This window comes from Phyllostomus discolor, chromosome 13 (assembly GCF_004126475.2).
Source record: "Phyllostomus discolor isolate MPI-MPIP mPhyDis1 chromosome 13, mPhyDis1.pri.v3, whole genome shotgun sequence".
Taxonomy (NCBI): domain Eukaryota; kingdom Metazoa; phylum Chordata; class Mammalia; order Chiroptera; family Phyllostomidae; genus Phyllostomus; species Phyllostomus discolor.
The window spans coordinates 25,133,137-25,148,147 of NC_040915.2; the positions used below are offsets into that span (position 1 = coordinate 25,133,137).

At 44.6% G+C, this 15,011-nt stretch overlaps 1 protein-coding gene across 2 annotated transcripts in view; it reads left to right on the plus strand.

Moving 5' to 3' along the window:
* SGCD (sarcoglycan delta) overlaps positions 1-15,011 on the plus strand; it is a 770,090-nt gene that overhangs the window by 421,990 nt on the left and 333,089 nt on the right. For both annotated transcript variants that reach the window (XM_036014319.1, XM_028528196.2), the window contains one exon: positions 7,199-7,387. In XM_036014319.1, the coding sequence (XP_035870212.1) occupies positions 7,199-7,387 (189 nt within the window). The remainder of the gene's footprint in view (positions 1-7,198; positions 7,388-15,011) is intronic.

Below are 15,011 nucleotides of genomic sequence, written 5' to 3' on the forward strand. Positions count from 1 at the left end.
TTAAATCAAGGACCTCAAAGTTAGCATGGCTGATGGAAAACTATTCACATGCCGAGATCATCCAAAATGACTCAGATTCCACAACCCACTCTAGAAACTGTAATGAGCCAGTGAGGGAACTTACACCTACTGTTTATGTGAACTGGGTACAGTCCTGTGCAGTGACATAACTCATGTTTACTCTTAAATGCCCTGGAAATTGTAACATACGGCATCGTCCTCAACAAACCCTAGCTTACTTGATTGGTATCACGTCTTATTTCTAAATAAAATCATGTAGTTATTAGTCTGGCTGTACTAGTTCTGCACTCCTTCCCGTAACCTACACGGTTGAGTTTGATGGGTGCACAGCCAGCCTCTGCAGGCCCGTCCCCTCCCCTCTCCTCTGAGCTCTTTCACTCCCAGCTCCACCAGCCATTCTGCTTGCCTGGCACGCATGTCCATGAGGCCAGGTGCTCACTGCGCCCGTCCTCTGCTGGAAACCTTCTTCCACCTCCAGGCCTCACCTTAGCTGTCCCTGGGTCAGAATGGCCTTCTGCGACCACAGTGGGTCACCCTCCGTTCTCCGTCACAGACACCTGGCTTTACTTCTGATAGTTTCCTCCACTTCTGTGTTCGTGTTCCTCTCCCCCATTAAGCACGGGCTTGAGGGAAGTAGAAATATCGCATTCATCCACGTGAAGACCTGTATATCTCCAGGGCTTATTCTGGTACCTGCACGTGGTAGATGTCAAAAATACCTTTTTTCTGTTGAAAAAATAGACTGGAAATTTCCTTGAAGGCCAGTCCTGTGCTTGGCCATATTTCTTTCCTCACAATATGTAACTGCACGTAAACTACAGTCATTGGCATTCCCGTTAAATTCCCTTAAGTAATGCGATTATGATGCCTAGTGGGCAGCAGAGTCCAGCAAGCATTAGTGAATGCTTGTCAGTGCTTCCTTACTCTCCGCTCCGCCCGAGTAGAAGAGCAGCCCATGACCCCTAAAATTGTACAGGCCCCAAAGAAAAATCATCCAGAAACTTGAGGGCGTTGCTGTGTCTTTAGAAGTTTACTGATTGTTTTTTAATCATCTTTCAAAACATAATGCATTCTTGCGTAGCAGGTTGGTAGAGCAGGTACAGTAACTATTTTCCAGACCTCTCTTATTTTGGAGGAATGAAAGGAAAGCAGTTGTTCTCCTCCTGGAGAAGAACCCTGCTGCAGTGTAACACTGCGTGAAGCCCTGGCCTCTAACAGGACTATTCCAGCACATGTGCCCGGCCCCACAAAGTCTGACAGCTGCCTGTGCTTCTGGCCCAAGACCTTCCCTCATTCCATCATCTGGTACCAGCTGATGAAACGTAGGAAATAAAATAATACAAGATTTCCTAGTAGCTATTTGGTACTGACCAGATTTAGGAAAGAAAGTCAACATGGTATAAAAATCTGTGTTTGCTTGAGTATGACCAGGCCAGTTTCTGCATGAAGATTTCAAAGGCTTGTCAAAGGAGTGGTGCTTGTCACTTTGCAGCTCAGTGTAGATGAGCCTTAAGCTAGACATGTGGTGCAGTGTCCTGAATCAGACAAGCAGCAGCCACAGGGTCGAGGAACCACTTAGGCTGCCCTGACCCGAGGAGGCTTGTGATGACTTCATGTGATCGTGAGATTTGTGTGGGTCCCTCCTGGGGCTCCTGTGACTGATGTGGGGCATTTGTGCAGCCACTGGGAGAACCTGCCCTAGCGTCGGAGAGTCACTGGGGGCTTGGTGGTGGCCGCAGGGGTAGAAATGAAACAAAACCGCACAGTGTAAGAGGAGGTTCTTCACAAGTCCACCGCTTAAAAATGGATCTGCTCTTTGAGATTGTCACATTAAATTAGCATCAGGCCTTGATTCCTTAATGAATTTGCAGGTATGAATATTTGAATGACTTTACAGCTCTCAAAATCATGTTTCAGTAACACACCACCCCAGAATGGCTTTCTTTGGAAACCCCACATCTATTCTATTTGGAAGTTATTTAATTAGCCCATCATTATGAGGGGTTATTATATTATGACATTGCCTTGACTATTAGTAGTTCCTCCTTACCTAGTGGCAAAGCAACAGGAAGTTTCACTACATTCATTCTTTGGGAAGCATAATCCTACTGCAGTGTGTGTGTATGACAGTGAGTGAAACAGATTATCTTGAAGTCACCCTTATTTGTTTCTAAACAGGTGAACACTGAAAATAGCCTCATGAAAGAATAGAGTACTGCTTTGGCTTTAAGCCTACTTAACATGAGTACAATTGCAATGTGCCTTCGTATAAGTGTGCATTCCTTTGCTTCTGATTTTACAGCTGTTGACTTATTGCTGGAGTATATATGCTGCTATTTAGCATTGGCTTGATTTTTATTCATTTATTGGACAAATGTATGCTTAGACAGATAGGAAGGAAGGAAGGAAGGAAAAGAAAGAGAAAGAGAGAGAGAGCAAGAAAGAGAAAGAAAGAGAAAGAAAGAGAAAAACAAAGAGAGAGAAAGAGAGAGAGGAAGAAAGGAAAGAAAGAAAGAAAGAAAGAAAGAAAGAAAGAAAGAAAGAAAGAAAGAAAAAGAAAGAGAAAGAAGTCAAATACATATACACATATACCATTTTTTAGGTGCTCCTGAAGTTTGGAAAAGTTTTAAAAACTTAGAAGACTTTAGGATATATTCAGGGAGATTACATATATGACTATAAAATATGTTGTATAACAATGTAAAATTGTTTCCAAAGTCTGATGGAACAGAGTCTGATTCTCTCCCATAATTCTCAAGAAGAGGGTATGTTCAGATAGAGGGACTCCTTTGGAAAATTCACATGTCTGGTATACTCCCACAGATATAAGTAAGCCTTCCTAAGAAGATATGTTATAGTGGTTGAGATTTATTTTGCCAAAGTTCTCACTTTTGGGACTGTTTTGATGTATGATCGATATAGAGGAAGAGAAAAAAAAAGTTCATTAAACACCATCATACATATGGAAGTGTCTGCAAACCATGTATAATAAAGATATCCCACTGCACCCAAACTACAAACTTCCAATTTAACTTCTGTTAGACCTCCAAAATGCATGTAATTCCTCCAAAGCCACCCAACTTAAAGGGACATTGAATAAGACAGGGTCTTAGCTAGTTGCAATGAAAACATCTTTCTGAAGTCAATCCTATAAAAATGGATGATGCTGGTAATGCATTGCCATGGCCCCTCCCAGGGCCAAGGGCTGGGCTTGGGCAAGGGAGGACCTGCAACTTTAACTTCATTCTTTGGACAGCAAACTTTGGGAAGAATCGAAGGGAAACACAGATTAGAGATTGTCTTTCCTCTTTTGTTTTTATCATTTCAACATGTTTTGATGTTTTACTAGAAACATTAATGTACTCAGCATTATCTAAATTTCCCCTTTCCAGGCAGGGTTATTGACCACAGATGTACCCATTCCATTACATTTGGCTGACAGGACTTCCTCTTTCAGTCATCTGGAGAAAATTGCTCACTCCCTTCCCTGTTCCTTACTTATCCATAGATTGGTCTGTCGATCTATCAATCCATCTTTATGACCGAGTTTCAGATTCGAGAATGCTGTTTCCTGTAGCGCATGAAATTAGGTGGGGACATAGGAACCGTCATGACATATGGAAAAGGCCAGTACACCATGCATCTGGGCTCTGATCCCTGCTCATCTCCTGACTCACTGTGTGCCTTGAAAGGGAGCTACTCTCCCATCGGGGCTTTGAGTAACTCTGCAAGTTAGTACATGTGTCGGGCCAAGTCAGTGCTTTCTAGGAGTCCGTGGGTTCTGCAGAGGCGCCTCACCAGTAGCTAATCCCTCGTTCTTGCTTTAAGCAGAGGACCTCTGCTTGCTTGCTGTATCATATGCTAGATTAGAGTTTGTTCCAGGATTGTTGTCTTGAAATGGTTATACTGTGAAAAAAAAGGCCATTTTTATAGAAAAGTCCCAAATCTTTTGGAATCTTTTGCAATGACCTGGGAATCTTTTCAATAGTTCTGATGCGTTGGCCAAAAAGCTCATTACTTTTTTCCCATAAGAAGACTCTAATAGTGCTCAGTTGTCATTAACTCCATTCAAAATAATTTTGTTGGATCCTGTTGTGACAGCTGTCATACCAGTGTGCATTAAAAAAAAAAACATATAAAAATTGGTGAATTTTTGTGTAGCCATTTTATTATTGAAGATGGGAGAAAATATGCAACATTTTGGCATATGTGTTACTATTTCAAGGAAGGTAAAAACATAATAAAAAAAGATTTGTGCAGTGTGTGCAGAAGGCGCTATAACTGATCAAAATTGTCAGAAGTGGTTTGTGAAGTTTCGTGTTGAAGATTTCTTGCTGGATGATGTACCACAGTTGGGTAGAACAGTTTAAGTTGACAGCATTGAAACAGAGACCTGAACTGAGAACAATCAATGTTCTACCACATGGGAGGTAGCCGACATACTCAAAATATCCAAATCAATAAAGATATTGGTGAAAATGAAAAATGTGTCTTATTTTACAGAAAAAACCTAAAGAGACTTTTTGGCCACCCAATAATTCCATCACAGAGCTCAGAATTTGAATTTGTATGTGTTCAAAGTTTGTTTTGAATTTGCTGCATTGAGAGACATTATTCTACACCAATGGTATGCAACCGTGTGTACACTTTGGGGTCATCTGGGGAACTTTAAAAATGCTGACGCCTGGGTGCTAGCCTTGTGACTGTTATTTAAGGGACCTGAGCAGAGATGTTTTGAATAGCTCCCCAAGTGCCTCTGAGGGCATCAGGGTTGAGAACCCGCAGCAGAAGCAATCCCTGAGTTCTGGCGAGTTCTAACAATCTGGGTAGGAAAAAAAAATCACACACGTGATAGCCATCTCCCCGGTCCCGTAGTGATGTTGATTGAACGTGGCATTTCTCTTCTACGGCTGAGGGATTGTAAGTCTCCCATTGGTCAGGGTGAAATGTCGTAGGAAAGACGGTTGGTGTGACGGCCGTATCTGTCGCTTCTGTGCACTCACGTGGGAGCAAGTCCCTGCGGTTCGGCATACCTGCAGGAGCCAAGGACTGTTATGCTTGTCCTTACCCTGCAGCCCTGTAGCCACGCACAAAAGGGTCAGGTTCGCTCGTCTTAAATCAGGTCATTCATAAAATTAGTTGATCGGAATCAAAGAACATTTCAGATATGATTATAAGACTCTGTGATCATTTCCTTATTTTAGAGAATACGATTTAGTAGAAAATTAAGGCCTCATTTCCTTCGGATTTATAAGGCATTTTTCCCTTCTAATTAATCTTTGTAAAAAGGCCAGTGAGCAATGACTTTGTGATGTTCCTTTGTTGTCACAGGCCTGACCTAGAGAATTTATAAGGAGCTGAGTAATAAAAGAGATTTGCTTACAGCATACACCTCACTGCTTCGTTGAGGACATCAGTGCTTTGGGAGCCTCCAAAGGAAACTTGCAAGGGTTCAAATAGAACTTCCCAAGGTGTTTGGCTTGAGCTTTGTACACCTCCAGACAGCAGCCGATTTCATAGCGGATGGGAACGCATTCATCCATTCCTCACTTACACGTGCATTTCTTCACTTACTCACTCCGTACACATATATTTAAACATACGCTAGGGCCCGGGTTCAGGGCTAGGGTCCTGTTCTGGATGAGACAGATGTCGTGGAGGCCTCTGCTGAGCATTTCTGTTGACCGTAACAGTTCACTTGGTTTCTCAAGTGGAATTTCACTGATGCTTAAAGGCCATGAGCTCTCTGGGGGGTCTTTAGAGTTTATGCACACACTTGAACAATTACCTAAACACCATAAAATAATATGCTGACCTATCTGGAAGATGACCCAATAGCCAAGGATGTGATTTTGGGGCCCACATTTTTTTCTCCCCGTGGTCACTTGGGCACCACATGTCACTGATTTAATTGCTACTGAATAAGATGAGGATAAAGAGAAGCAGGCCTTATTCTCAGGGAAGGAAGCACGCCTCCTTGAGGGCCATGTGGAGAAGCTGCATGGAGAGGCTGTGCAGCACTTTGGATGGAGAAATGCAGAAGGGGCCCCACTGGCTCGGGGCCCACAGCAGAATGGGGATGGCGGGCTCAGGGGAGGCTGTGCCAGAGCCCTTGCTCCCACACGATGCAGTTCGGTTTTGGCAAACCCTCTTCCTTTGTACTAGTCAGTGACTTCCCGTTTTGAATGATTCACATTAGTAACTTGGTTTGTGTTTAATTTTGAAGTTTGGCTTGGTTTTATAATTTTCTGGAAGTGAATAAGTTTACATACATTCATGTTGGTACCTCATTAGTGGTGCTGGTATAAGGATAATTTGTGTGAACAGGAGGGATCTGGGGAAACAGTCTTACTTTAAAGGGTGGCAGCATACTAGTGAACATTGACAAATATTTTTCTGACGTATCTTACTCTACCAAAATCAGTGTCCGACTAGCTCATTCCGCCCCTTAGCTTGCAAGCCCCTAAAAGACGTGTGTACACCCTACTTGACTTTGGGGCTCCTTCATGTTTATTAAATACATGAGCTGATTGATACCAATCAGAATTGTCTGCTACATAAGGAATACCTTTAAGGCCAGTGACTTCTCTGTCGAGGGAACCATGTAAGCTCAGTCTGTGTGTCCATCAGCACCCCCGTGAACTTGGGAATAGAGAGAAGATCAAAATTGTTACTTTTGCCGCTGATTTTCTAGCAATTAAGAATGATTGCACTTGAGGTCATTATCCCTCCCTTCCCCCCCAAAATTGTCCGGATAGTATTATGACACCAGTGAACTATGGGGGTTATTTTATTTTCTCCGAAGAATTCCACATTTTACCCTCAGGACTTTGACAGATTCCCTCCCACAGGTGTTGGAGTCTGTAAGACATTTGGAAAGTGGCTTCCTAGGTGTCCTTCCCCTCCCATGACGTGTGTGTATGTGGCTGTCCCAACACACGTGAGGAGAGGTGGCCGAGGAAACGGAGAGGACTGAAGCAGGCAGGCATCCCGGGGAGCCGCTGTGTCCAGAGGGGACAGGTTTTCAGAGCCTGCTGAGTGCCCACTGCCGAGGGTGGAAATGCACCAACGGCAGCCAGCGACATCTCTTCACCAGTTGCATTTTTTTCCTTCCTTCCTTCCCCCCACCTCTCTCAGCAGTTTAATGTGAGTGCCTCTCTCACCTCGTTTATTGCAGATGCCCCAGGAACAGTACGCACACCACCGGGGCGCCATGCCCGGCTCCGAGGGGCCACAGGTGTACAAAGTGGGGATTTATGGCTGGCGGAAAAGATGCCTGTATTTCTTTGTCCTGCTCCTGATGATTTTAATCCTGGTGAACTTGGCCATGACCATCTGGATCCTCAAAGTCATGAACTTCACAATTGTAAGTAACAGCACACAAGCGTCTGTAGCTCTCCTTGGGGGAAGGGGATGTGTGGGCCAAGGAGGAACATAGAAAAGTGGTGGTTGTGAGATTCAAAACATCCTGCAACCTGGTGTTCTGGTTAAAAAAAAAAATTCCAATCACATTACACGTGAGGATGGACTTCTATCTAATCTCAGTTCCTCAGAGGCTGGTTACTCAGTTTAGAGGCCTTTCTCCCTTCACGATCTCGTGCATGAGTCCCCGCCGTTCTGACAATGGCGGTCCGTATCCTGTAGTTTACAGGCACTTAGAGTAAATAATGCAGGAGGACCTAGGGGAGAAATCAAAGTATTTAGTGTTCCCAAATTTTAGTAGTGATTATGAAAGGCTTTGTGAAGTGTTGGGGATTATCTAAGAATTTTAAGTGTCTATTTGTATCTGGTAGCCCATTGCCGTGGTTAACGGGCGTCTCCATGATTAGCAGGCAGGTACTGTCTTTGCCGCCACCTGGGGGAGATGCCAGTAAGGGGCGTGGGGCTGTGCTTCCTTATTTAAGAATTTGTGTTTGTGCTGCTTTGACAACATGTTTGCTGTTGGTACTTAGGGCCACTATACCGTTTGAATATTTACTTGTTGAAGTTCAAATGAAAAGAAAATCTTGGCAAAATTATTTCTGGAGTTACTCTGAGGTTTGTTTTTTCTTTTTCCAGAGATTTCTAGCAATTTTAGCAAGATAAGTGATTTTAGCTATTAGCGAGTGCCCAGAGGGCACTGATTGGCTGCCCTTAGAATGCTGTACTTTCTTGGGATGTCAAAAGTAAGTAGTTACATTGGCAAAAACTACACCTTGTTTGATAAAGAAAAGTGACCATAACACAGTGAACAGTAAGGCTTTCATGTGACACTCCCAGACAGGACACGGACATTTACCTTTTCTGAATTATGAAGTTCATTTCTGATCCTTGACGCTCTCTGCACCGTCATACTCCCTTGCCGGGGGAGCACCTTCTGTTTTGTCTGCTCCCCTTCATCCACCCGGCCCGGCAGGCACTCCCCTGATACATCTCTAGCTCCTTCTGTGTAGCTCTTCTGACACTTGTTAGTCCCGGCAGTCGTTTCTACGTGTGCTTCCCAGGGAGACGGGACTTTGCGAAGAGCAAGGGCTGCGTCTTTTCTCTGTGCACCTTCATTTGTCACCGATGGGAGGAGCTGCTGGTGCTTAACTAGGACTTGACCGGGACTCCGAAGCCAAGGTCAGAGACATTGCCGCAGGCATCAGAGTGGCTCATTTGTTGATGCTTGTAGTTAAAGCTAGGAGACTATCTAATCCAAAAATGACCTTAATTTTACAGATTTTTTTTTTCTGGAGGAGAAAAAAATAGTTCCATTCATAGGAAAATATAGACAGTCTTTGGAATTACAACATCAAGTTTGGAAGAGGGTACAGGTCGATCTCCAGGGGATTGTAGGAGTTCAAGGTGAAATGCTCTCTCTCCACCAGTGACTTTCAACCTCTTTCACCTCCTGGTGCACACAAACTAATTGCTAAAATTCTGTGGCTTACCAAAGAATACATTTTTTACTGATATGGTAAAAAATACATATTTCTTACTGATATGATGAAAAATATAATTTTGACTCATTCACACCAGACAGCTACTGTTGTGTTGTCTGTTGTCATTATTTTTATTTGACAGTCTAAGGGGAAAGAGGTTAGTGCCCCTGAATAAATAGCCAGGTACTGCATGTTTAAAAAGTTCGTGCAGCACACAGGTTGGAAATTGTTACTCTAGACCAGTAGAGCACACTAGCTCATTTCTGTTAGACTCAATAGACAGTTTTTGGACTTGAACTTACCTTCTTTTTTACAGACAGAATTCAGAGAAGTGTTTGAAGCAGGTGAGAGAGATGTAATCACATTTGTGGTCTAAATGCTTGCTCAGGTGAGGATGCAATATAATGGGGAAACTTTCAAAGTGTTTAGGGCTCTAGAGGGTGCCCTAGGTCCGTTTGGTTCTAAGTCCAAGTGCCCCCAATCGCCATTTGTTGATGTCCATGTTCTGTGATGTTTTATTTTGTGTTTTACAAACTTGGAAAGTGGGAAACTTCTGACCTGCAATATTTAATCAAGGAAGACTGAAGGTGGGGTGATAGGATAGAGAATAAAAATTCAAAAGATGGAATGGGCACACCTAACCACCTACTGGTTGGAGGTGGCAGCTGCGGCATTAGGAGGCATCCTGGAGCACTGGGGCCCAGGTTCCGGCTGGAGAGGTGGTTGGAGCACGGGGCCCAGGCAGCGAGACAGAATTCCTTATCTTCCCACGGGAGCTGCACAGGAACTCCTGTACCCTGCTGAACCCCCTGTTCCGGGCATTTTTGTTGCTTTTACCTAGTTTGGCATGAAGTTAATTTATAGAGCCTGGAAGGTTTAAGAGTGTGACGAATATGAACTCAAGCATCGATAACTGTGATATTATACAAAGGTGGCTTCTGGAGGGTGTTTAATCTGGCATGCTTAATATTGAGAGGTATATTTAACTGTATATTGAGTGACAATCCATTCTGACTGTGCACAAGTTTAGGGAGCAATATGACATTGAAGTAATAATCTATGTGACATAGGCTATTTCCCATTGTTAACTCAATTGATTGCCAAAGTTGAGTGTTCCTAAGGCTTTATCAAACCAAGTACTTACTGAGGTGAGAATAATGCCATTATTAGCCATAATTGGTGCCTTATAACAGTAATGCATTTGAGCAAATAGGGCTAAAGTGTCAGAAAACTGGTCTTTCCCTGTAAGTTTGGAGCATATTTTCCCATCAATCACAATGTAAAACATGTTCTTTTAGAATTATAATTCTTTTCCCCAAATAACAACTTACTGACAGTGAAGATCTTGAAAATGAGTGCAGTATTAACCAGCATTTTATTGGAGAAAGTTGGGATGAAAGTGCGAAGGAAATCAACGAGATGACAGTTTAGCATTTTCTGCAGGGATTAAAAAAGACTGCCAATAGGGAAGAGTGATTATTTTGCACACCTCGAATATTCAATAATTTTGACTTCGGGAAAGCTCACACTATAATCCAACCCTCTGAGTAATCAATCACCAAGAGAATGACGTCATCCGAGAGTGTTTCGGAGGACTTGGCAATTTATCCAAGATGCGGTATCCAGGATCCGCTGTCATTGGCTTGCATTCCCTGCCCTCCCCAGGGGCGGGTGCTGGAAGAGTACTTCCATTACAACTGTCTGCACAGTCGTCCAACCAAGTTTTCTGTGTCCCAGATGTAAATCAGAAGAAAAATCACTTTGCTCTCCTTTGCTCGTATCAGAATACTCATGTGTTCGTGGCCAGGCGGGACGGCAAGTCTCCGCCTCTCCCCGCGGTCCCCCCTAAGTGGAGCCGTGTGTGGTTTACTTGTACTGCCAAGGCCCATGGGTCAACCTGCCCTAGTTTATTGCTCACCGTGCCGTGCAAAAGAACTAGTATTTATCACACATCTGTTGTGAGCTAGTCCCAGTGCTAGGCACTTCGAACATCTCATTTAATTTTCAAAACAACTCTATTTTAGTTCGAGGAAACCCAAAGATCAGAGAAGCGGAGTGACTTCCTGAAAGACACACGGCTAGTGTGTACAACAGTGCTTACCTTCTAAGCCCAACCCCTCCCACTACATCGCGCCTCCTCCCCTAACTGCCACAGTGATCCAGCTCTTCAACAAACTCAGAAGCTGGCAAAACAGTTCCTTGGCTTTGTGGCCCACCTGGGTCATCCCGTCACAAATTTCCCTCCCACCTGAGGTGTCCACTGACGTTTTCTGCCTAGAGTACTTTCCCAGTGGTGCTGAATGCTCAGCCCTTATCTGTAGGTGATGCCTCTGCCCCTCCTCGGTCCCCACCTTGTGTTTTAGCTCCTTGTTTTGTTCACAGAAACACTAAATATAAACTTATTGATAATATCTGTGTCATAGGCTGGTGTGAAAACTCGGTGCGTTAATTCATGTTAAGCATTTGTAGCAGTGCCCTAGCCATACGAAGACTGGACCTTGGCAACAGAAAGTCATGAGTGACCCCACACCACAGTGTAGTAGTTAAGGGCTCGGACCCTGGAGATGGCTGCTCTAGGAACAAATTTGTGTTTTGCTACTTACCTTGGCAAGTTTCTCAGTCTCTCTGTGCTGTGGTTTCCTGGGAGTAACAGCAATACCCACCTGTTCACAGGATGGTTGTGAAGAGCAAATGAGGTGATAAACGTGAGGTGCTGAGAATGGAGCATGGTGGACAGTAGGTGCTTCACATGCATGTTTGCTGCCACCGCCGTCGTCATTCATTGGGTTCATTTTGTGCAGACACTTCGCTGTTGTGGTTAGTAAGTGTTACCTAACTGAATCCTTCAGCCGGTGGGTGCTGTGATGATGCCAACTTCACAAGGGAGGAGGCAGGCTCAGTAACTGGACCTCACAGCTCTACCGTGGCAGGGCAGAACTGGAACCCAAGCAGTGTGGCTCTGGAGCCTGCTCTGTTAGCTGGTTTTGTGCCACACGGGCAGTGCAGAAAGCCCCAGCATAAGGGTCAGGGAACTGGATGCCTAGCCAGCCAGGGATCACGTCACCTCGTTCCTGGGGCTCAGCCTAGAAGTGAACGTGCTGACTTAGGTGTCCTTGAAGTCTGTAGGGCACCATACTATTTGGACACTTGGGTTTTGTCTTTTAGGCTTTGCCTTGGCTGGGCGAGACCTCCCTCTGTAAAGGGCTCCTGCTTCTGACAGTGCATTCTAGCGGCCAGTCCAAAGAACTTGGCCTCAACGACCTCCCAAAATACTTTAGTATTGATCATCCACATGATCATTTAGCACAAGTGGTTAAGAAGTGGCAAGACTTAAAAGGCATGGGAATTATCGATAGGTGGCCTGATCTTTTAACCCGCTGTGACTGTGAAATCATTCATCGTAAGATGGAACGGGGACTGACTTAGGAGCCACCTCCCTGGATGTGCTCATGTTGCCGATGGTTGAGCCAAAGTAGGTAGCGACGCTGCCTGGCACAGCCGGGCGCCCCAACCGTGCCGGAACTTCTCAGGAGCGGGGGTGTGTTCTCTTCGCTTGCAGCCCCCATCCAGTGCCCAGTGTATGGTTGGCTTTCAGTATGTGTTTGGTCATTGTCAGCTACCTTGATCCAGACCACTTACATGAAATAGTGGGTGTCAAGTGCATGGTCAGTGTCGGGCACATGGTAGTTCCTCAGTGAAGTATAACTTTCTCTACTAGTGTTTAGTAGATCTCCTAACTCCTATTTTTCTTCCTAGCATCAAAATTACATAATTCAAACCATCGAATTGGGAATTATGTAGGAAATGAATGTCCCCCTGTTTAATAAAAACTTCTACAGAAATTACTTTATAATTTTCCCAGAGAATCCTCAAAAAACCCCTATAAGGCGGGCACCCGGTGACACACATTTTACAGGTGAGGAAGCGGAGGCTCGGAGAAGCGTGGTAGCTTACGCAAGGTCGCGCTGCTAGTGAGCGGCGAAGGCGGAATCCGGCTAAAGGGGGTCGGACTCGTGAGCCCAGGTTCTGGATCGGGACACTGTGCTGTCCGTTTTCCAAGTGCTGCTTGTTATGAAGACAAATTAAGTTTGTTCAGTGCAATGTCTATAGCATGATTTATTTGCCATAGAGTAAGATAAAGAAAGACCCACAGAGGGCCAGAGGAAGGCGCTCTAATGCTTGTGAATGGGACACATGGTAACAGTGAAAGCCAGAGAGAACGTCCAGTGTGTCCCGTCACTCAGGACACTGACCCACCATCCGTTTGGGGGAGAGTCCAGGAATTGTGACCCAGTCCCATTAGCTCAGGTGGAGAGGAGCGAGGGCACCCGTGCCGTGGATGGGGAGAGGGATCCCTCGGGACCATGAGGGCACAGAACCATAGGTGAGCCCCACAGCAGTGGGACCTGGAGCATGTCAGCAACCAAGGCTCCTCTGGGGATGTCCATCTTCTGGCTTTCCTGGACCACATGGCATTAATCTTGCCTTGGAATGTTCTCTTGTGTTTTCTGGTCGGGCCCCCACACCCTTGCTGTGCTACTGATTAGCTCCCTGTGTGTGTTCGGGTTCTTCTTCCTTTCAGCCTGAGCATGATTCTCTCTGCCTTTGACCTTCCCTGTACCATGGCCTTTCCATTTCAGCTCTCCCCTCTGCCAGCCCCAGTGTCTGACTACCCGGTAAAAGCCCGGAGAGGGAACCACCTTGGCCCAGCAGACTTTCCACATCACTCTGGTGCTCCCTCGAGGGCCCGCAGACTCAGTGAGATGCCCCGGCAGCTGTGGCTGTGGCCGTGGCCGTGGCCGGGGCTGGGAGGACATAGCCATGCAGCTCTTAGAGGCCTGTTCCTTGAGCGGCCAGGCCAGGATCTCCCTCCCATTAACGAGGTCAGGATCCACTTGCAAATAGCATCCACATTTGATTGTCTTTGTTCTTTTTAAGATTTTCTCATTTATTCTCCAAAGTCCTCCAATTTAGCTCACATTTTGTGTTTTGTGGGGGTTGAGGGGCTGTAGCCAATACTTCATTTATTGTTTTCCTGCCTGCTTCTAGTCAGCTGTGAGCTCCAGAAGACACTAACCTTATACTATTCATCTTTGTATCTATAGCTTTAAGCACCTTGCTTATTATTAGCACATATCGGATACTTGGAATGTTTATTGAACAAATGAGTGACAAAAATACGAATAGGCAATCAGTTTAAATTAAAATGTATGAAGATGGGTTAATAGAGCTTTATATTGCCTTTAAAATGAAGTATTAGTGGATTTATTAAGGGAGACAGGTTATAAATGAGATGAGTGTTTGAATTTGATTTTGAAAAGGTATTTTCTATATAGATACTCCCTTCTCTGTATCAGCTACATTTTAACTACCTGGGAAGAGAAAGCTAACAGTAAAGTGTGAAACAGCATAGAAGCAGGAGACATCATCCTGGTTAATACAGATTTGCTTAGCCATTGAGAGAAAGTGATATGACCAGCTGTAGCATCCCTTTCCTTCAATGCATGCGAGAGCAGCACCCCCTTCAGCGCAGATGCCAGCTTCACTTGGGAGCTTGGAAAGGCTTCCCATGTGGAGAACATCATGCTTCCATCCCTCCCTGCTTCGTCTCCTGTGGTCGCTTCGCATCCATTAGCTCAAATACATCCACCTGAACAATTGCCACAGTGTTATTCTTTTGAGGCGGCCTGAAAATTGCAGGAAAACAAAAGGCAAAAATTGATTCTGTCCCATGAGCAATCCTGGAATATGGCTCTGCCATGTCCTGTTTTGTCTGAGGCTTGCTGTGTTTTATACCTTTGCATAAAAGCAAATCATTTTGGTCATTTAATTGCTGCAAAAGGCTATAAACCAAGCTTGCTACAAATTTATGCAATTTATTGGGCAAATTGGTTTCAGTTCAGCTGGTACTTCTCAAGCTCACTATTTGTGCAGGGCACTGTTCTCTGTGGACACTGAAGATTATAATCCAGAAAGTCCTATACTTTAATAGATCATAACTACTAGGAAGAAAAACATGTGTAATTTTAATGCATTCCAAAAAATGACGTATATTTTAAGGGAGTATGAAGAGGAAATCGACTAAAA